Here is a 22,006-nt window from a genome sequence, read left to right on the forward strand (position 1 = left end):
CTCCACTTTGTTAGAATTCGTTTTTCACATTTTTACATTATCAAAGTATATATAGAGTTCGTTTTTCACATGTGAAATTGTCAAAATATTCAAATAAATTCTACTTGTACTGGCTATTAATTTGGTACCCATTCTCTGATGCTCTTTTTATTTTGTTTTCACTCAAATTATTATTCATTTCCCTACTTTTTAATATTTTATTTACTACAATGTTTCAACTTATATCACTCTCAGTTGGTGAAAACTGATCACATAATTTTCTCGATGAGTACGACTAATCTATATTATAGTCAGTATGTGTCCCGTGGGGACTATGGAGTATGGACCAAAATAATTTGTAAATAATTTCAAGGAATCTACAGCATTATTTTACTATCCCACGATATTTAAAAATTCGTTCATGTATAAGGATGGCTAAAACTTTAATCATTAAGCCACTGCCCGTTCAAGATAAAAAATGGAAAAATAGTACTATCAATTAAGTTTTCAAGGATTTGTCATATCTTCCAAAATCGATTTTGCTTTAGTTTATAGCACAATAATTAGGAATCCTTGACGGGGGGCTTACGTGGTGCTAAATCAGAACTGAAAAAAATGAAGAACATTTCACTCGTGGCATATAAAATATTCAATATAAAAGTGTTAACTACCTTTTCAGTTTGGTTGAAGACAAGTGACCTTATAACTTGTTGTCAATCAAAGATTCGATCTTCTCCTACGCCCAATAATAAGATGCAAATATATATATTACAGTACTACACATTATAGCAAGTTACAAATTATCATCAACTGCACCTATTGATGGACAATTCATCGCTAAGTCAATGGTTTTCAAGAACGGTATGTACAAAGTACAAACATATCAAATACTATACGAAATATCTTAATTTGTTGTATGATTTAATTTGCAGGAAGAAGGTGTGTTCTACTCGAATAACAACAATTCCAACGACGATTTCACCACTCAAAAATCTACAATCTCTGAAGATCAAGAGACTAGTGAACTGTCTATTACTCCAGATAGTACTCGTGCTAATTCACGTTCTTATTTTCATCAAGAAATTAGCAAAAGTAAATCGAAAATCACCCCGATGGAAAATTTCCCAGTTGGTTCAAAGAGACCTGCAATTGATGATGATCATCAACCCAAATTGAATAAGATCTCTTCATCTTCACATCGTTTTCTTTCTTTTAATAATAATAATATGGATTCAGTATTTCCTAGCCATCAAGGATGTAAAATAGAAGCTGTGGATGAGATGTATTTGTGTGATTCATCAGATCAGATGTTTTTTCCATACGTGAAATCGAACGGTTGTTACGATGTGAAGGATAAAAAAGGGGGGAAAAGAATTCCTTCAGTAGAATTGCAACATCATATTATTGCTGAGAGAAAGCGCAGAGAGAAACTTAGCCAGAGGTTCGTGGCACTTTCAACCATTCTTCCAGGGCTAAAAAAGGTAAAAAAAAATAATCATCAAGTTCAATTTTAGTATTTTACATACAAATTACTAGTAATTAATTTTTTTTTTTTTGATAGTTCTGTGCACTAATCAGATCACTTATAAGTTAATTAATTATGTGTAAATCTTTATAATGATTTTGGTGACTTGATGACAATGGTAAACTACTCGAGTAAACTACAATTATTATTTTTACATTGATGTAACTTTGATTTTATATTGGATTTTAGTTATACACATGGATTGCTCAACACAATATTTTTCTCCCCTTAGGGGTAATCCCAGGATTATAGTCCTGGGATATTTACTAATTTATCCCACTTCCACTTAGTAGGTGGGATAAAATAATATAAAGTTGGAAGGAATAAGGTAGGTTAAATATTTTTAGGATTAAAATTGAGACTAAATTTATACTCGGTTTGGTTAAAGGTGAAAATTAAAGGGAGAATAATATATGAGATACTAAGGATTGCTGGCATTTTGTGAATAATATTGGTAGGTGGACAAAGCTTCAATTCTTGAGCAAGCAATCAAACATGTGAAAGAGCTTAAAGAAAAGGTGCAACTATTGGAAGAAGAGAAAAAGAATGGACCGTCCAAGCAGAAATCAGTTATGTTTGTGAATAAATCTAAGCTGGAAATGGAAGATTCATCTGAAGAAAACAATAATATTGGCAGCGATTTACGGGCAGAAGATATTGAAGTAAGATTCTCAGATAATAATGTATTGATCAGAATTACGTGTGCGCGGCGCAATGCCTTTGTGCTGAATATCCATAACGAAATAGAGAAGCTTCATCTTACCATTCTTCAAAGCTGTATGATGCCATTTGGGAAACAAGCAATTGATATCACACTAGTAGCTCAGGTAAACTACTTCAAAGTTGCACCAATATATATTTTGTTAAATCATCTGTGAATATATATGTTAACCAACTTTTAACTTTTATACCTTGACAATATAGTACTAGTAATTTTTAGGTTACCATCCCTAAAAATAATGTGGGGTTAGCAATTACTAACTTCGAAAATAAGAACATTGATAGTATGAATTATAAGTTGTTACACTAGTATGTACATAATCTATTTTAAATTCGATGCGCGCAGATGGAGGAAAGTTTCTGCATGACACTAAAGGATGTGGCGAAGCATGTCCGAATGGTCACTGGGAGGTTGATGACCCAAGCTTAGCACTTTCTCTGAGGAAGTTGTAAAATATGTAGACTATCTCAACAATCTGATAATCTTGGAGAACCAACAGAGTTTTGGTTTCTTTTTAAGATGATGTTTATCTCCTAGGCAATTTCTACAAAGACTGCACTTGATAAAGTAAAATATATCCTACATTATGTAAAGGTAGTTATGTGAGTGTGTGTGTTTTTAGTTTCCACCTGGTGTTCCAAGCTTATCATTGAGCTCCGATTAAATTTGGATCGCACACGGCAAGGTTCTTATGAGGTGGCGCTCCTCCCAATAGGATTTTTTCCCATATTCAAAACTCAAACACAAGACGCTGACTAAGGGTGAATCAAACATAACTCAAAGACTTATTTTTTTTAAAAAAAAATCTTGAAAGAATGTCGCGCTTGTCCTAAGAAGTCATAATTAATTGAGTTATGTGAGGATGCTCACATAACAAGTAGTTGCTAGTAATAGTAGTTATGTATGTATCATAAAGTACCATTTTTACTTCATTCGAAATTTCCGTATTGTTATTCTTCATTAGGTGCAATATTTGTTTCTACATTTTTGTTTTCTTTCGTCATCATAGTCAAACCATACACAAAATTAAAGAAGATCAGAGATGGGGTTCGTGGGTTCGGACGAATCAGTAGCTTTTTCGTAGACCCTGTATTTTTACTAAAAAATTAAATAAACAAATGTATATTAACTTGTGAACTTGAGTGGTAAAGAAGTGATCGTAAAATGCTAAAATTATGAGTTCAAACCCGCCTTAATCCGAACCATCCTCTCTTTTAGAATTCCAAACTCTTAATTCTAGCTTGGACAGTCTTCAATCACTTCATCACTCAAAACTCAATGGGAAGAGGTAAAACAAAAAGTAAAGAATATACTAATAACTAAATTCCAAAATGTGCTCCTAGAGTTATACCAACAAAAATAATATATTTTAATTTACCCTCAAGAAATTCATGTTTTCTCCCAAACCACAATGTTCTGTGACAAGAACTGCCTGAAGTGTTGTTCCTTCATTGATTTTTTTTCTCCACTTCATCCAGATCATATTTAAATGACTAAAGTTGTCCCTTAGGATTATTAGAAATACGTTCCCTTTAGTTATTATGTATACTAAAAATGGTTGTTCTCAAATACTTGTCATTTTATAATAGGGGAAAATGAACTATTTTTTCCAATTATACTTTTGGTATTAATTGCTTTAAAATTAAGAGATACATATATAAATAAATTAAAGATTAAAAAAATAAATAAGGCATAGATTAGAGAAATCAATTTTTTTTTATTAATATATATTTTCTTAATGAGTGTGTAAAATGTTGTATGGACAAATAAGTGGAAATGGAAGGTATAGTAACTAGGTCTGACATTGAGAATACTAATTTCTCCGGCCTAAAATTATTGATGTTTTAGGCTTTGGCGTATAAATTAAGAAATTCACTTCCAAAAATTATGAGGACTTTTGATTAAAATGCCCTTAATTTTTTTTTATGGTTGATAATATAATTATAATGAATATTAGGAATGTGTGAAGGGGAAATTATTTTGGACAAAATTATATATAGGATGAGTGGTCTTCTTATATGATCTTGAGTCGTGATTTATGTTAGTTTTTGAGATTGAGTTAAGATTACTCCTAGGCTGCCTAGGTAGTTCTTAGGACAATTCTTTGTTACCCTGTGAGAAGAAAATTACTCCCTCCGTTCCATTTTATATGTCATCCTTTTCTCTAAATAGTTGGACCACAATACTTATCATTTTATAAAATTTATGCATTAATTACCATATTTTGCCTATTATACCCTTGATAGAATAATTAATTAATCTTGTCATTTATTAATAAAGTTGACTTAAGAAAACATTAAATAAGGGTAGAAGGGTAAAGTTACATCATTTCTTAATGCAAGTGCAAAGTAAAAATGTGACATATAAAATGGGACGGAGGGAGTATGATTTAAGGCAAACATGCTTGTAATGCGAATCTAATCCATACGCTAACTAATATGGGACGGAGGGAGTAAACGTAGGGGTTGTCAAATTCCAATTTTCAAAAGATTTGGATCTTGGAAAGATGAATGAGATAGGCCCAAAACAAGATTATCTTCTTACACGTCCATACTAAAATTCTTAAAGGCCCAATGATTAACTATATGAAGAAAAAAGAAAAAAGAATGGATCTTGGCAGAAGAGAAATTTACTTAAATTGGAAACTCAATTTTATTTTGTTTCATTTTTACAAAATTTAGATTCATTTTAACTATGACATGTAATGTTTTCTTTATAGAATAATTTTTAACAACTATTTTAATTATTTTATTTTAACTACTGCAATAAATATAAGTTGTTCAACTAATATTTTAGACTACATTGCCAGACAAACAAGGTCCGGGGACTCAGCTAGAATAATATTTTTCTCATTGCATTGCAATTTACTTCATTTGTTTAATTTTGGCCAGATCACGAAGAGTTTTTTTATATAATTGGACATTAATGAGTAATGAAGAAGGTGAAATTAGGTTTAATTAAATCTCCGCAGGCCAAATAAAATGTGGTCGTGCATACAAACCAATCAATTACTGAATTAAATAATAAAATTTCCTGGAACCCACTTCCAATAATCTTGCATTATCTGTTTTTTTATTTGTTAAGTTGATAAAAACAATTAAGAGCCTTTTGTCCTATGTTCTGCACAGTTTGTCATGCACCTTATGTTAGGCCAGAGAAATGGAGAATAAATTCTTCATTTCAGCAAAATACGCATGAGAAAATGAAATCTCTTACCCACCTATTTATCGTTTAAATAAAAGAAAATAATATTTTCATATTTCTTTATATGTAAAAATGACATAAAACTATTTTCTTTTTTGGTAAAAAAGCTTTTAAAAAACAAACATTACTCCCAATTGCACCTTAATTTAGGAAAAAATAAGATTTTCTGGATCTTTGACAGATTGGATCCAATAATCATCACTATGACTCTCCATGTTGTAGTCTCTATTTGTGAAAATAATATTAGAATAATAAAACATCAACCATTTCTTTATTTTAGTACTTATTTGTTCTAGTTGTTGTCCAATTATGTTATACCTCTCCTTCAAGAAGCTAGTCATGTTTGCAAAATTTTCTATAATAGGACAACAACTATGTTTGACGAGATCCAAATATATTATCCTCAAATCAAGTGTTAATTGTTGTTTTTAAAAAATAATCAAGTGTTAATTAAACATGATGAGGACTTGTTTAGTGTCTGTTGAACACTTACCCTTAGACCAAGTGAAGCTGACGTTTTACTGGTAATAAAATGTCTTCAATTATCGGAAAATGTAAAATTAAAATGGCTTAAGTAAAAGCTAGTGCATTTTTTTATAAGTTATAATAACATTACAAAACAGTAGTTAAATTCTCCGAACTTAATCTTTAGATCTGTAAAAGAGAATAGATTTGACAAACTCATTATCTATATTTCTATCTATATTTTTTAAATATTTTTTTAATAACTGATACAAAGGAAAACCAGAAGGAATAACATTAATTTTACCAATATAATAATGCCATATACAGCACGACAAATCTTGGACAGATTGTGAAATCTCCTCTATGAATATGGCAAGTCAACAACAATTTTTTTTCCGGTAGAGTGAGAAGAAGATAAGGAATATCAAATGGGTAGTTCAACTGAATTTGGGTGGGTTAAAAATGAGTTGGTTATTAACTTGGTCAAATATTCTTTGGGTTGGAATTTGTTTGGACGTGCAATTTGAAGTTTTGAACTTAAGTTGTATTTTCCCTTCATAATTTGTGAAAATTATTAAAATTCTCCCGATCTTATACAATACCACATGAGCAAATCATGATTCATAAGGTGTTGGAATATTTAAGACACCACACCACAGTAATAAATCACATATCTCCATGTTCCTTTTATAAATAAAAAAAAATAAGTATTTGCAATTATATGCTATTACAAACTTTTAAATACACACATATACATATATATAATATTTTATGGAGAAATTGAAATTTAAATTAAGAATTTGTGCATATTTATTTTTATTTTTAAAAAAAGAAAACGTTCATTTCAAATCAAAATTTGAAATTGAATATTCCATATCCTAAGATTAGATGCCTATTAGTTCTCCGCGATTATTTCAGCCTAGCCATATAATTTGGATTTCACTTTGTATCTCCAAATAAACATTTTCGAATTATTACTTTATTTGTATTAAGAGGGGCATTAGAAGTCTATTCAGGGTACGATCACCTATGATGTGAACCCATATATTTAATTTGTTAAACAGCAGTGGTTTTGCCATATTTAGTAAATTATTCGGAATTCGTCAAATAACATTTTGTCAATAATCTTCCAGAATATCTATAAAATGGTACAGACAGGAACAAATCAAATTAAATGAATTAGTTTATTATCATTTCGTTTTCATCTTTACTTTATTTATAACACTGGTTTTGCTATAAAATGTGCTCTACATAAAATGAAGTGTCGTTGTCATGCTTGAAATTTGAAAATATTAATAATTTGATTGGTTAGTATTATCATAATCTAATAATTAGATATTGTTTTCTCCTGAAACAACGATGATGTTAACCCAAATAGGGAAATTCACGTTGTTGAACTATGAGTCAAATGATATTGATGGTTATGTTTAGGGATGGCAATGGAGCGATGCGGTGCGGGTATGAAGTGGGTTTCAGACAATGCGGGGCGGGGAGGGGAGGGGCATCTCTAAGCTGGTGCGGGGCGGAGTGGGGCAGGTGCCGGTCTCCTCCCTTCTTGTGTTCTAGTGCTTCTTGTTTGATAAAAATCTCAAATAATATAGAAGTTTTCTCATCTATATTTGAAGTTTATTATCATATTAGTATTAATAGATCAACAGGAAAATATACTCAATCTAAAATTTGAAGTATTGTTTGGTTAGTACTGTGATAAACTGATTGTTTGCTTTTTCTTGATTTAGCAGTCAAGTGAAAAATGAAGATTATTGCTGTCAATTCCAGTGATGCATTGTTCACAGTTGAATTATGGAAATTGGATACTATTAATATAACAAAATTTATTTAAAAGAAAAAAAAATCAAGGATAACAATAAATTTAAAATATAGTTTCTTCATTTGAGGTTTGAATGCAAAGTTATATACGATCTGTATATATTCTTGATTACGTGATCAAACAAAAATAATTAGGTATCAGATAAGAATTTTGCAGGAACGGGGCGGGCGAGGCGAGTTTATGCGGGGCGGGGTGATATTATAGAAAAATACAATGCGGGGCGAGGCGGGGAGGATTAAAAATTTTGCGGGTTAAGCTTTATTCGCTCCACCCCGCCCTGCACCGCCCCATTGCCATCCCTAGTTATATTTTATGATCTATCAAAAATAACTTTAATATTTTTATTAACTGAAAATTAAAAGTGTGTATTACTCATCCTTTTTAAACTCTTTTTTTTTTCCTTTTTAAACTCGAGCAATTGTATTTACGACATTATATTGGTTGTTTTATTGTTGTTCTTCCTTCATGTGGCTACTTGTCAAGACTTTTCAGTTATTGTGCTTAAATTATATTCCCTCTGTTTTAATCTAGTGCAGTAATTTAATTAGATACGAAATATAAGAAAGTATAAAGAATTTTTGAATTTAACTATTTTAAGTTAACTATATAAAGTACTTTTTTTTGTTTTAATATGTATGATATTTTCTACTTTTTGAGATTCAAATAATTTAATTTGAATTGTACATTTGAATATAAAATCTTTAACTTTTTAAAATGAAATTATATATTTAAAAATTATGTAATAATTAATTTAAAATGTTTTTAAAACACGAAAAATTATTGTTAAATAGTAACTTGTTTGTCTTTCCAAATTCGAAGACCACGTATAAATTAGGGCAAAGAAAATATAAAATATACCAAATTACTTTTTATTTTATTCTTTAATTAATATAAGTTACTAAATATATAAAACTATATTTAAAAATAAAATAAAATTAAGACATGTAAATTAAAAACGGATTTGATTTCTTTACTTATTTAACCTTTGAAAGCTGGCCAGGCGTCACCAACCCTTTATGCCATGTCGCAATCCTATTGGTGTCACGAAATGTTCCTTTACCATTTATTTATTTTAATATTAAAATGCTTTTCAATATTTTTTTGATTAAAAAATACTGTAGTAATATACTCTGTACAATTCGGAATTCAAATTCATTTAGGAATTCTAATTAATTAAGTTTTATCCTTTCCTTTTCCTAGTGGGTTAATATCATATACCATGAAATTGGCAAACCGTATAGGGATCACTGTCAACAAACTTATGATAGAGACTCCATAAAGGAAAACAGAGAAAAAAGAAAGAAAATGGTAACACCCTTTTGGACAAGTTAAGTTATTTTCTTTATGTTAGTGTAACAAAGTCAAAGAACAAAGTCATTTCTGTGTAGGAATAGTCAATACCAACCAACTAGGGTTGTGATCAAGTGTTCTTAATTAGAAGTTTGTGGTGTTCGAGCCATCTGTCATATATTAGTTGATCACTTTTCTTTTTATACGCATGTTATAAAATTATAAATAAGAGGATAAATTTACCAAAATTCACCCCTTAAAAACTTTTTTGACTTTATAAACAAGTGTGAACACTTTGAAAAAGAATTAATTGTAAGGATAATATGGGGGGGAAACAATTAATGTTTGTTTGATTTAGTAAGATGATCAATTGATATGAGACAACATCAATTAATGAGACAGAGGAAGTATTTAAAAAAAAAAGTTAATACCAGCTGCAAATACTCAATAAGCAGTTAATGTTGTATAATAAATATTTTAGTTAAACTTGCCCCCATTTTTAAGGAATAAATTAGAGATAAATGCTTTAATTAAACTGTTCTAAAGCAAGTTTGTGATGCAGATCTTGAAAAGATTCTTCCCAAGGTACTCTTGTCTTTGTCTCCCTGAAAACCTCAGCTCATTATACCAACTTGAACTTAAACTAGATATTTTTGGAGTTCTTCTAAAGATACGTTTGTTGCCATATCTACACTCTTAAACCAGCCGGCCTATTGAATAATTGCCAGAGGCTGAATACATAATCTATCAAACAACGTTGTTTTTTTCTTGACATGTTAGTATAAGTTAAATTCTAAACTAAATATGTTGTCGTACGGAGTAATGAAATGGAGAGAAAGTGTAATGGTCGGAGATGAGTCAAATTAAAAATTATTCACACTACTACGTATTTGAAAAAAGACACGGATTAAGTTCAGTTAAAATTTGAAACATTTACTTGTGAGTTACCAAAGTGGGATCCGAAAGAAAGAAGTTAGATGCTTCAATCCCAGAGAGTTTTCACATGTGCCTATTACTTGTATTAAGTATTATTTTAAGTTGTGAAAGTATATATTCCGTCGAAAAAATAACGTAAGTTTAAGGAAAGTACTATTCCAAACAAGCAAGTGGAGAGAACATAATAATTGAGGGATATTTCACTTTTTGTTCTCTTTGCATAGTAGATAAGATCAGTACCTAGGGTCTACACATCTCATTTTGTGGATTCATCAATATTGTGGGGGTCATCATGAGGTGCTATATCATTTTGCAATTTCTTTCATATTTTTATGACGAAAAATATGTAGCTTGAAATATTGATCAAAGTTACTCTCAGAAAATAAAATGTGACAAATAAGTTTGGATCCCATTTTACAATTTCTGCACGTGCTGCAAATAGGAGTGGCTCCTGTTGTTTGACAAGTCATGGAATTCCACATTATATTTCCACTGGCTGATTTTCTTTTCTTCCTTTGGGGGACTGCTACAACCATGCACGTTTTTACCTTTACTTTTCTTGTTGTACATATCTGGGATTTATTACTAATTAATTAATGTTTGTTTAACCATTCATAGAATTTACCTTTAAACCTTTGCTTTATCAGTTATCACATAGTAACTCGGAGGTGATCATCCCATAATTTATCCAACTCGCTCTAATATATGATGTGCTACATATCGCCAATCTCCCGTCTCCTTGAGATATTGATCCAAGATATTTGAAATTTTCTCTTTTAGATATGACTTGTACAACAAACTTTACTTCTACCTAGCTCCATCTCATGTGTTACATTATTGAACTTACATTTCAGATACTTTGCTTAAACTACTAAATTTGATGATCTCTTAACTTTGAAGACTCCTTTGCAATTTGAATATAGAACATTTATCTTGACTTCAAAAAGATTCAAGTTGATCTTCATTACTAGTCTAAAATAAGAAGAAAACATGAAGCCCTACTTTGACGAAAAAGAGTTAATTATACCATGGGAAAACAAGAAAATGATAAACCATCATCTCGGGCCTTTAATTAACTACAGTTTGGAAGACTTGGATTGCTTTATTTAAATAATTTATTTTAAAAAAAAAAAAAAAAAACCCTTACATGGTGCTGGCAAAGACTTTGACATAGCCCTACCAGGTTTATTATACCAAAAAAAAAAAATACAAAAAGAAGGGAAGACTTGGATTTCTTCACATCCATGTTTGGTTAAATAATCTGAAACTATATTTGGCAATACTTTGCCTTAATTAAGCATGACCAAGGTTTCAAAAGTATTTTAGAGAGTTTTTAATTATTACACTATAATTTGGCTTTTTAGAAATTTGGACAAACTACTAAAAGTCATAGTATAACGCTATTTATTTTAATTAATCCAATTCTTTATTATCCTATTTTTTTTTCTTTACTTGTCTTATAATTCCACAATTAATTACTGTATAATCAACTTTTTTTTTCAAAGTTGACCGAAATTCAAAAAGGAAAAGAGTGAAGCAAAAGTGAAAATGATATATAAGATAAGGGAGTCGACCGATCAGTCGCGTATCTTCCTATCTTACTATTCAATGAGATACTTCTTCCGTTCACTTTTAATTATTAATTTTAACGTATTAAGAAAAGACAGTTATTTTTTTTTCTTATTTTATCCTTATTATATATTATTTTACAAAACATAATACTATACATCAATTAATATAGATAGTACAATAAAATAGTCATGTTAATCATTATTTTTTCTTATTGTATGTGTGATATGTCAAGTTAAAATATGACAAGTACGAGTGAACGGAGGAAATAATTCAATAGTTAATTATAACCAACATTTTTTTTTCAAAGTTGATGAGGGATTTCAAAAGAAAAAGAGTGGAGTAAAAGTGAAAATGATAAGAGGGAGTAGATCGATCAGTTGCATATCTTCTTATCTTATTATCCAATGCGGTGCTACAAATGTGCTTTGTAATGGAAGGAAGTTTAATTATTAGTGCTTGTAAGTTGATGTAATTAATTAGTCACGTTTGGTTCTATCATCAACATTATAAATTACTTTCTCTTGGAACAACTGTGATGTTAACAGGAGAAGGATGATTCACGAGGTTGTATTAATTAATTCGAATCTGATGACGTGGCTTGCCCCAATTGGAATACTTCATATGAACCCACTACACACTAATCCCTTCTTTTCTCATTATGCTTAAATTAATTACTAGTTTAATGTTTAAACTAATTGATTCGAATCTTTTCTATATTTTCTTAAAGTCATTATCAGCTGTTTTTTCTTCTTCTATTTCCTCTTTACTTTATCAAAAGACCCTTTATGCCAGGAAGCGTTACCAATAAACCGACCCCATAAAGTCGAACATATATAAACATTGAAATATATACAATTTATTATATGACCAATTGACCATTTTTATACTTGAATCATCTTAATAATTACGTTATATATTCTATTAAAATCAAAATGAAAATACATAAATATCTTTATTGGTAATAGGAGGTTGTAATCAGTGGCAAGCTATTTTTTAGTATATATATATATTTCTAAAAAATTGTTTTTGACCTATATACACAACATTATTTTTTATATATGCATATTATAATTTTTCAACGAAATTTTGCGTGATCACCCTTCAGTCAATGTAACTATTCCACTGGTTGTAAATTTTAGTATTAGTAAAACAACACAGTTTTAATTGAAGGAAATTTTTGACATCGGACGTTACGTTACGCGCATAAAAGAGTCAGATTCAGATTGGTCTCAAAATTGAAGCGCTATATAAATTGCCATTTTCCCAGAAAACTGGAGCTAGATGGTCAAAAAGATAATACTAAGGAGGCAACAGAGATTAGAGTAAAGTAGATTGCAATCTGATGATAAAACGAAGAAGTTTCCACCATCAAAACTTTTAACATGTGCTTATTCTTATATTATATATTATTAACTCCTAGTATTATTTTAAGTAGTATTCCTATTATTATTACTCCCTCCGTCCCTATTTACTTGTCCATATTTCCTTTTTTGGTTGTCCCTATTTAGTTGTCCATTTTGACAAATCAAGAAAGGACAACAAATTTTTTCCTATTATACCCTTATTTACACTTCTTGAAAATTGTAAAAGTGTATGTTGTTTCCCTCCAATTTATTTCACTTTAATTCAAATAAGTGGTTGTAATTTTGAAGTGAAAAGTAGTCATAAGGGTAAAATTGTAACTTCACTGTGCTAATCATTGTTGCCTTAATCTGTGTGCCATTTCTAAAGTGGACAACTAAAAAGGGACGGAGGGAGTATTATAGAGAAGAGTGTGAACACAATAATTGAGGAACATTTAATTTCCACCTGTTTTTGTATTTTCTTTTTATTTCTTCATATTTTTGGCAGTCAACTCAAGCAGCTATAAAGACACAAGAATTCGTACACTTGACCATCTGACACCATCTGAGATCTAAAGCATTTTTCCTCTCTAACTAATCAGGTAAATTAAGCTTCTTCCCATTTTACAAGCTGACCTAACTTTTTTCTCATTTAAAAATACAAATCTATGTATGATACTGATTTAGATTTGAATTTTGCAGCAGGATCTAAGCCTTGGATACAAACTGATCAATCACTAAGAAGACGACGAATCGATTTTAATAAATTCCAATCGATAATGGATACATGGTGGTCTGAAATGGTATGAAAGCTCCTTGTTGTAAAGAGTAGTAATTATATTTGATTTTATGTATCGATAGTTATTAAGCATTTAATCAAATATTACAGGAGAGTAGCTGCAGTATGAATGATCACAACTTTGTTAATCAGAGCCAGACGATGACACCATTTAATGAATTGCCTTTCAATTCTAAGCCCTTTTCTACTTTTTCTCCTCCTCCTCCTCCCTCCAGTGTAATTTCTAATTACAGCTACTCCAATTCAATGCCAGCTAAAAACCAATTCGAAAATTTGAATACCTTTAAGGTCGTCAAGCGTGAGGTTCCATCAGGAACTACAATAAACTTCTCTTCTTCCGTTAATTCTATGGACGATTCTGATTTTGGTGATATCGAGGCCATGGGATTTGGTGCTGCTGTTACGACTACTACTGATCAGAAGAAAAGTTACAATAGAACAAGTGTTCAGGCACAAGATCACGTTCTAGCTGAAAGAAAGCGGAGAGAACGCTTAACTCAGCGTTTTATAGCTTTATCTACCCTCATTCCCAACCTAAAGAAGGTAATTATATATATTCCTGCTTGAATAATTAATTTGTGCTAGCTACCTGAAAAAGGAAAGAACATTTGATGTATACAATTTGGAATTGTTTTTATTTTTATTTTTTATGAGTTCTTTGGAGTGAAAAACAAAATTTTGGGGTTTTTTGAATTCTCAAATTCAACTTCTAAAGTTAAATTCTGGAATAGTGTGTCTCATCAATTCTATGTCCAAGGAGTTTAATTTTCTGGAATAAAATAAAAATTATTCATGCCAAAACAGGCACCAATTATCTTAATTGTGATAGTGCAATCTTCAAATAAACTACATCTTGTCAAAAATTAGCTAGTTAAATAAGAATTTACCAGATTTTTGTTCTGATGATTGAAAAACCATCATAAATATGTGTATATAATAATTAAATTGAAGCCCTCTTGATCGGTGTTTTTTGGGTGTTATTCTTAACAGTTGGACAAAGCAACAGTACTGGGAGATGCTATCCAATATATAAAACAGCTGGAAGAACAAGTAAAAACACTTGAGGAAAAAAACAAGAAATGTCCGGAGATTCCAGCAGCAAAGAGACCTCGATTGGTTTCCAGTTGTGACGATTCATCGTCGTGTGGCGAAATATCCAGTGTTAGCACAGACGATAGATCATTGCCAGATATTGAAGTTAGAGCTTCAGATGGAAATATTCTAATTAGAATTTATTGCAAAAAACAAAATGGGATAATGAAAGAAATATTCAATGAAGTGGAAAAACTTCATCTTTCTATCATTAGTTGCAGTGTTATGCCTTTTGGCGACAACACTTCACACATGACTATTATTGCTCAGGTACTAATTCAAAATTGAACTCCATTAATTGCTTATCAAACTATACCATTAATTGCTTAATTATCTTTTCTAATACTAATATCTTGTCTGTTTTTAATTCAACAGATGGATCATAAATTAACAAGCGTGACACCAAATCATATTGCGAATAGAATCCGAGCGGCGATGATGAAAGAAGAAGCCAACTCCTTTACAGCATAGCAAAGAAGATTATATAATTAGAAGTTAATTAAGGTCTTTAATTTGTTTAGGAGAAAATCAAGTGTAAGGTCTGCAGATCTGTTTTTGCGGATCGGATTAAGATCACCTGGAAGTGGGGTCATAATGACTTGGTTTAGGGTTAATGGTTTCCATAATTGGATGCTTTTTAGCGGGTTAAAAAATTGAACCCCGTTTTGCAATTAACTCACGTGCTAAAATTGAGACTTGGCTCTATCTTTTTGACAAGTCATGGAATTCCACTAATGGTCTTGTTTTCCTTAAATTTGTCTTCTGGGGCTTAAAATGACTAGTGTGTTTGTACTACTTTATTTATGTGTACTCTTTGTCTCCACCATGTAATGTAATAAGGACATGTGCAGAGGATTTTTTGTGAAAAATCTGAGTATATATTTTTTATACAATGTTGTAGGTCCTCGTTTTATTTCATGTGACAAAACTAATTTGATTCCAAGTTTATCCAAAAAAAAAAAAAAAGTTGTAATCATAATGTAATTTTTATATGGCTATTTCTAAGATATTTGAAAATTCAATTTATAGTCACACAAATAAAATAAATACGTCCATTTGACCAACAAATCAGGTTATTCAACCATCATTTTGACCTGTCTTTCTCCTTCTTGACCTCCATTGTTGTTCTTCTGGGCATCCATTCATTCATGTACAAACTACCAGAAAGCAAAAAAAAAAAAAAAAATTATACGAGAGAAATCGATGGTCAGAAATCAAATAAGACGAGAAAATTATTTTATTTTATTTTTAATAAATCCATGGAACAAGCTATCAGAAATCAGGGATGAGGGATTTTCAATGTTTTTTTTTTTTTTTGGAGCTGTGTGGAATAGAAAGTGGGAGTGTATAAAAAGACATGTGTTGATAAAGAAGAAGCGTCTAATTTATCTCTGAACTTTACAAATGATTTAAAGTTTGTCACTTGTTGAAACATGAGGTATCATTAGGTGCTAGATTATGTAATTAGAGACTAATTGATGTACTATTATAGTAGTATTATAGTAGCTTCCGTAAGAGAATTTGGCATAAGCGAGCTAATTTTGTAACGGCAAAGTCTAATTTGATCTCAATTATTAAGAGACAGAAATGTTAGACCATTTTGCACCGTTCAAAAATAATTTTTAACCTTGTTCCCTTTTTTTAATTGGAAGCCCTTTCTCCCCTTTTGTCTCCTAAAGTGTACTTTGTAAGACACAGACCAGAACTGTAAAGAGTGAACACTAATCCCATCATTTTAGTGTAAATGGACAGGATAAAGTAATCTCCCTATTTTATTTCGATATTATTATTCTTATCCCATCACTCAAACCACCCTAATAATATGCTGAACTAATTTATAAAGTCGCACTCGCAGTAACCAAATGAAAGATCCAGAACTATATGAGTGCTTCAATGAGACATGGTAATTTACTAATTTAGCCAATCTCAGAACCTGAAAGTAATTAAGCAAAAGAAAATTCACATTTTCTCAAAGAAAAAAACTAAAAGACAAAATCACCAAATACTTTTTATCCCGTCTACTTTGTTTACCATGAAAACGTAACCCAAGAATCGAAATCCCTTGCATGACTGGAGAGGTTAATATAAGTAAGGATATGACTTTTTAGGGCTTCTCTCGTCCTATGAATGAATTAGCTGGGCTCAGATAGAATGTATAACTAGACTTGCTTAACCTGATACACAGAATTGGAATCTTTGTTGCATCGAACCATCAACACACAAAATGTTACATGTCCAACTTTTTCTTTTTCTTTTTCTGTTTAATTTTCACTTTTTCAGGTATATATGTCCAGGCATCTTTTGAAAAGTCAAATTTTCATTTCAAATGAGAAAATGTAGCAGCTGGTAATGATACAGTAGTACCTAAATATCCAACCATGTGTTGTACAGAAAAATTAGAAATTAAACAACCGACCAACATCAAACGACTTTTAGTCCTATAATAATTTCTAGAAAACGAAGTTTTACTAGAATCAGGTGGTCTGCTCTACGCGTACTTTGACTCAAAAATCTTCCTCGCTCTACCGTACCATTTGGTGTTTAGCTAGAATTTAAGGTTCAAATTGTTGGGTTATGACAATGATTAGGGTGTCATGCGAAATTTTACAATTGCGAATTATATTTCTGATAAATCAAATGACAAATAAAAATATATTAAAGACATTATATTTTTATATGAAAACTAATAAAAAAGAAAATATTAAAATCGTTGAGAAAATAAATCTCCCCATAAACAAAACTCTTAAATATCTACATTGTGGATTCTATTGTGTTATGTTATGAGAATAATGATCTTCAATTTATAGATCTCCAAACTTTTCCTCCAAGGAAAGAATAAACCAAATATGGAAGAAAAATTATATTTTTCTTTCAAAAAAAGTTCAAGCATTTATGGTAATACTTTGACTTTTCTTTTAGAAAAAAAATAAAGTTCAAATAAGAAAAAAAAATCAGGGCAAAATCCTAACACAAATATATATACTTTTGAAGTGAGCTGCTTTCCATACTCACAAGTCACATATATGATATAACTACTAGGTTTGGTATGAACATGCAGTAAGATTCCTTAAACTTTGGAATACAATGTACTACATATTTTCTTCAACCAACATAATATCATAATGCAACTCTCCTAAGGATGTAGACACCGGCCATGTAGCTTTTACCTTTTCTTTTCATTGTTGACTTTCATTAATTCGCTATGTAAAACTGATCACTAACCGATTCATCGAGATTTATTTATATATGTACAATAAGAGAGTCGAATAAACACTCGTTAGTAAGAGAATTAATTTAAAGCACTTGAATCCAAGACATCTAAATCAAGATGTAATGATCACAATATTCCTACTACATTAGATTTTTCACATTTTGCAACTTTCTTCGTCAGTACACTACATTAAAAATAATCTTTAACGGCAATAGTTCAATTGCTGCTAAATATATATTTTTAGCGGCAATTAACACTCTTTGTATATATCCCTAAAGCCATTAACGACACTGGATCTAATGACACTTAACTAATATCGTTAAATACTTCAACACTCTTTATTAATGTGTCTATTTATTGCCGCTAAAAATTGCTTTATAACATTCTATTTAATCCCAAAAATTATAGAATTGAAGCTAACAGATATTTCTTCATTTTACATTAACCTTCAGACACAACCATTAGTTTTCAAATATATATATAGAAAATTTATTTTTCACAAATAAAAAGAAAGAAAATAGATTTAACAATTTAATTGTCGAACAATATATTAAAGAAATAACAAGTTGAACCAAGTTAGTTATGGGAATCAATAATAGTCCAGAAATCATGGCCAGTTTGGTGGAAACTTGAAGACAGACGTGCCATCAATGTCAAATCCTATCCAAAATTAGGAAGAGAAGAAATGAGTAACAATTTTTTCCCGAGTTGTCTGCAGACTGTTCTCACGTTGTTATGTCCTCCTGTTTTTTTTTTCATATGATTTTCAAATTCACAAACTAGTACTCCTCCATCATTTGACTAATTAATTAGAAAACTAAATCGTGACATTATAAATGTGAGGCATGGACAAAGTTAATTCCAGCTATTCCTTTTACTGGACTCCAATTAAGTTACACACTCTGTCCAGGTCATTTAAAGCATCCTCCTTAAATTGAGGGATTTATAATGTTGAAAATAACTTAGTGTTCCAGCAGATAAATGTAATCTGGCGGTATAACTATTTTTACACTAATAGTGTAATTGTTTATTCCGTTGGTTCATTTTCACTTGTTACGTTTCACTTTAAGAGATTCAACTGCATGAACTATAGCCAACATTTAATTTTAAGATATATTTTTCATCGTATTAATATAAGAAGAATTATAATTTATACTGTAGTATTTTTTATATTGTTTTGGAACATATAAATTTTAATCATAAAATATTAAATTAATTTAATTTAACTTAACTTCAAAAATTAGTTAAATTGACTTTTTTAAAAGTGAAATGTGACGAGTAAAAATGAATGAAAGGAGTAGCTTAAACTCAAACAAAACTACGTAATTGTCATTTTATAATTATGTCAATAGTCTTTAATCTTTATTTCTACACCTACGAACATCGCGACACGCGTCCAACAATATATAGTATAAAATAGACAACCACAAATTAAAGGAGGTAAGAAGTGTCCATATTTTCAAGTAGAATATTAATAGATGCTGCTTCTTGTTTTGGAAAGAACTATCAATTCAAAATCTCGAGAAAGACCAACAACCGAGTTGATGTGAAATACAAATAAAAATAAGTTTCTATATATGTGCATGTTTCACCTATCATCTTCGTTTCCCCATTCAGTTGTAACATTGTAAAATTAACTGCGCCTCGCGCAGAAATTTAATATGACAGAATTTATAAAATAATATTTAAAATATATTGATCATTAAAATTAAAATATTATATTATCTTACATACAAGATTACATAGTAACGATCATTAATAATGTAAAGAAAATGATAATTATGAATGTTTTTAATACTTCTCTTGTTTTTTTTATTAAGAACACCATGCTTTTACAAAAGTTTGAGACCACTTGTTATATCATGTGACAAATCGGGGGTATCTAAGTTTATATAGTAAAGTACGTAGAAGGATGTTTTTAATGCTGTCAATAGTTCAAAGACAAACTAAAACTAATAATTTGCGCCAAATTCAGGAGTGTTTTTCTATTCTTCTCTATAAATTAAAACACCTTAGAAGTTCTACAAGTTGAAATGTTGAAGAACTCTCTCGTTCTGAAGATTGAAGTTTTACTTAATTAATTCTCTAGTTGTTTCTGAAAGATATATATATATATATATACTTACAAGAGATGAAAACCCATTTTGAAAGAATCATCACGAGACACAAGAACAAAACTGTCATGTACAGTATTTATAAATTAATAATGTAATCATGTATAATATATTGATATGTTTATGGTTAATTACGTCAATAATTTTTTTCATTTTTTAATGAATTTGATCACGTTTGGTATCATAAAATTTAATAAAATTATCTTCCATTTGAACATATCGATGATGTTAACCATAAAAAGGATAATTCACGTGGTTGCAGGTCCACTCACCCATTCCTTCTAGTGTCATTTTCCTTCCTTAACTATATAGTATAATTTTTCTTTGTTTATTCTTCATATTACCGTATGTGTCCCTTCAGTAAATGGTTGTGTTGTCAACACCACCTAATGTATCTACACTTTAACATTTAAAATATAGAATATAGGAACCTAATCTCCTTATTTAGTAAATTCATAATTAATATATATAGTAGATAATTTAAAAAACTGTTATGTCAAAAATATTTAGAGGAAAAATAAAAAGGTGGGACTTAACGTCATGTCGTCATCTCATATGGAAAGCTTCAAAAATTATCGGTGACTTCATGTAGAGTAATAGTAAGTGTTGCTTTCGGACATGAGAAATAAACGGACATTATAACAACTGGAATTTCTCAACACAACAATAACATATATTCTCTCCATTTCAAAAAAAATGATTTAGTTTAACTGATAATGGAGTATAAGAAAAGAAAGTTATGTCAAATGTACCAAAATACTCTTAATCTTGTGACCTTAAACATGTCACGTGGAAAGTTGAAGTTAAAGTGTTGTCAAAAATGGAAATGGGTCACTCTTTTTTAAACAGACTAAAAAGCAAATTAGATCATTCTTTTTGAAACGAATAGAGTATTATACTTACGGAATCTCAATTACAACTGAGAATTGAAATAATAAGATAACAGTGAACAATACTAATGGAAAAATCTTAAAATTACTGTGAAAAAAAGTAACTCGAAGGGAATGAGATAGTAAAATATAATAGGAAGATGAGAGGAGAACAAATTAAACCAAAGGTTCAAAAGCATAATTCATGACATAACAGACATAAATGTACAAATACTATATCTGGAAAGAGTGGATGCTTAATTTAATTATTAAGGAAACAGAATTGCTTATTAAATTTCTATTTTGGCAATCTACATGTTTATTTTATGGTACAGCTTTAATATGATTGGACACTATTTTAGAGTCTAGTACATACATATATTTATAAAATAAATTTTGGCAATCTACATGTTTATTTTATGGTACAGCTTTAATATGATTGGACACTATTTTAGAGTCCAGTACATACATATATTTATAATAAAAAGGATAGTACTCAGTTGATATCCAATTAAAAATCTAAAAATAAATACTAGTATCTATATGGTTAGATATTGAGAGATAAGTTTCACTTAATGACCCATTAAACTATTGGGATTAGGACGAGATTACCAGCTGAACCTCCCCTAGTTAAGGATAATGTCCTTCCTATTACTCATATTTTTGACAATCCAAAAAGAAGATTAAAATAGTTGTACAAAAGGACTGACAAAAAAAGCCTTCAAAACGGGGACATTAAAGTATTTAAATACTCTTTAGTTAAAAAGGAAATTAATGAAATTGCCACTGGTTGAAATATACTTAATTTTACTTGCCAAAAGTGAGGGGAAAAGATACTCACCCTGTTTTTTTAGTTGTTATGTTGTACATTTCGATAGTTAATTTGATTTATTTTTAAAGTTAAATTAGATTACATTAATTTAATATTTTAAATTAAATATTAAATATTTAAAAATTATACGAAAAAAAATTATAAATTACAATTTTTTACATATCAATATAATGAAAAAATATATCATAAAATGTCAGTCAAAGGTCTTATCATTTGACTCTAA

At 29.9% G+C, this 22,006-nt stretch overlaps 2 protein-coding genes across 2 annotated transcripts; both read left to right on the forward strand.

Annotated features, from left to right (window-relative positions):
- The first annotated feature begins 754 nt into the window (after window positions 1-754).
- LOC125846370 (transcription factor bHLH25-like) lies at window positions 755-2,685 on the forward strand. Its single transcript, XM_049525777.1, has 4 exons — window positions 755-840; window positions 912-1,460; window positions 1,963-2,331; window positions 2,571-2,685. Exons 1-4 carry the CDS (start codon window positions 802-804, stop codon window positions 2,652-2,654), a joined length of 1,041 nt encoding a protein of 346 aa, XP_049381734.1. The 5' UTR covers window positions 755-801; the 3' UTR covers window positions 2,655-2,685.
- An 11,076-nt stretch (window positions 2,686-13,761) lies between these two features.
- LOC125846376 (transcription factor bHLH18-like) lies at window positions 13,762-15,524 on the forward strand. Its single transcript, XM_049525782.1, has 3 exons — window positions 13,762-14,208; window positions 14,656-15,027; window positions 15,133-15,524. The coding sequence occupies exons 1-3, from the start codon at window positions 13,771-13,773 to the stop codon at window positions 15,226-15,228; spliced, it is 906 nt and encodes a 301-aa protein (XP_049381739.1). The 5' UTR covers window positions 13,762-13,770; the 3' UTR covers window positions 15,229-15,524.
- Window positions 15,525-22,006: the final 6,482 nt, after the last annotated feature.

The sequence above is a fragment of the Solanum stenotomum genome, chromosome 12 (assembly GCF_019186545.1).
Source record: "Solanum stenotomum isolate F172 chromosome 12, ASM1918654v1, whole genome shotgun sequence".
NCBI classification, from domain to species: domain Eukaryota; kingdom Viridiplantae; phylum Streptophyta; class Magnoliopsida; order Solanales; family Solanaceae; genus Solanum; species Solanum stenotomum.

Coding starts and splice junctions, on each gene's coding strand:
- LOC125846376 (XM_049525782.1), top strand. CDS start 13,771: ATGAATGATCACAACTTTGTTAATCAGAGCCAGACGATGACACCATTT. Junction 14,209..14,655: donor TCATTCCCAACCTAAAGAAG/GTAATTATATAT, acceptor TATTCTTAACAG/TTGGACAAAGCAACAGTACT. Junction 15,028..15,132: donor ACATGACTATTATTGCTCAG/GTACTAATTCAA, acceptor TTAATTCAACAG/ATGGATCATAAATTAACAAG.
- LOC125846370 (XM_049525777.1), top strand. CDS start 802: ATGGACAATTCATCGCTAAGTCAATGGTTTTCAAGAACG. Junction 1,461..1,962: donor TTCTTCCAGGGCTAAAAAAG/GTAAAAAAAAAT, acceptor TAATATTGGTAG/GTGGACAAAGCTTCAATTCT. Junction 2,332..2,570: donor ATATCACACTAGTAGCTCAG/GTAAACTACTTC, acceptor CGATGCGCGCAG/ATGGAGGAAAGTTTCTGCAT.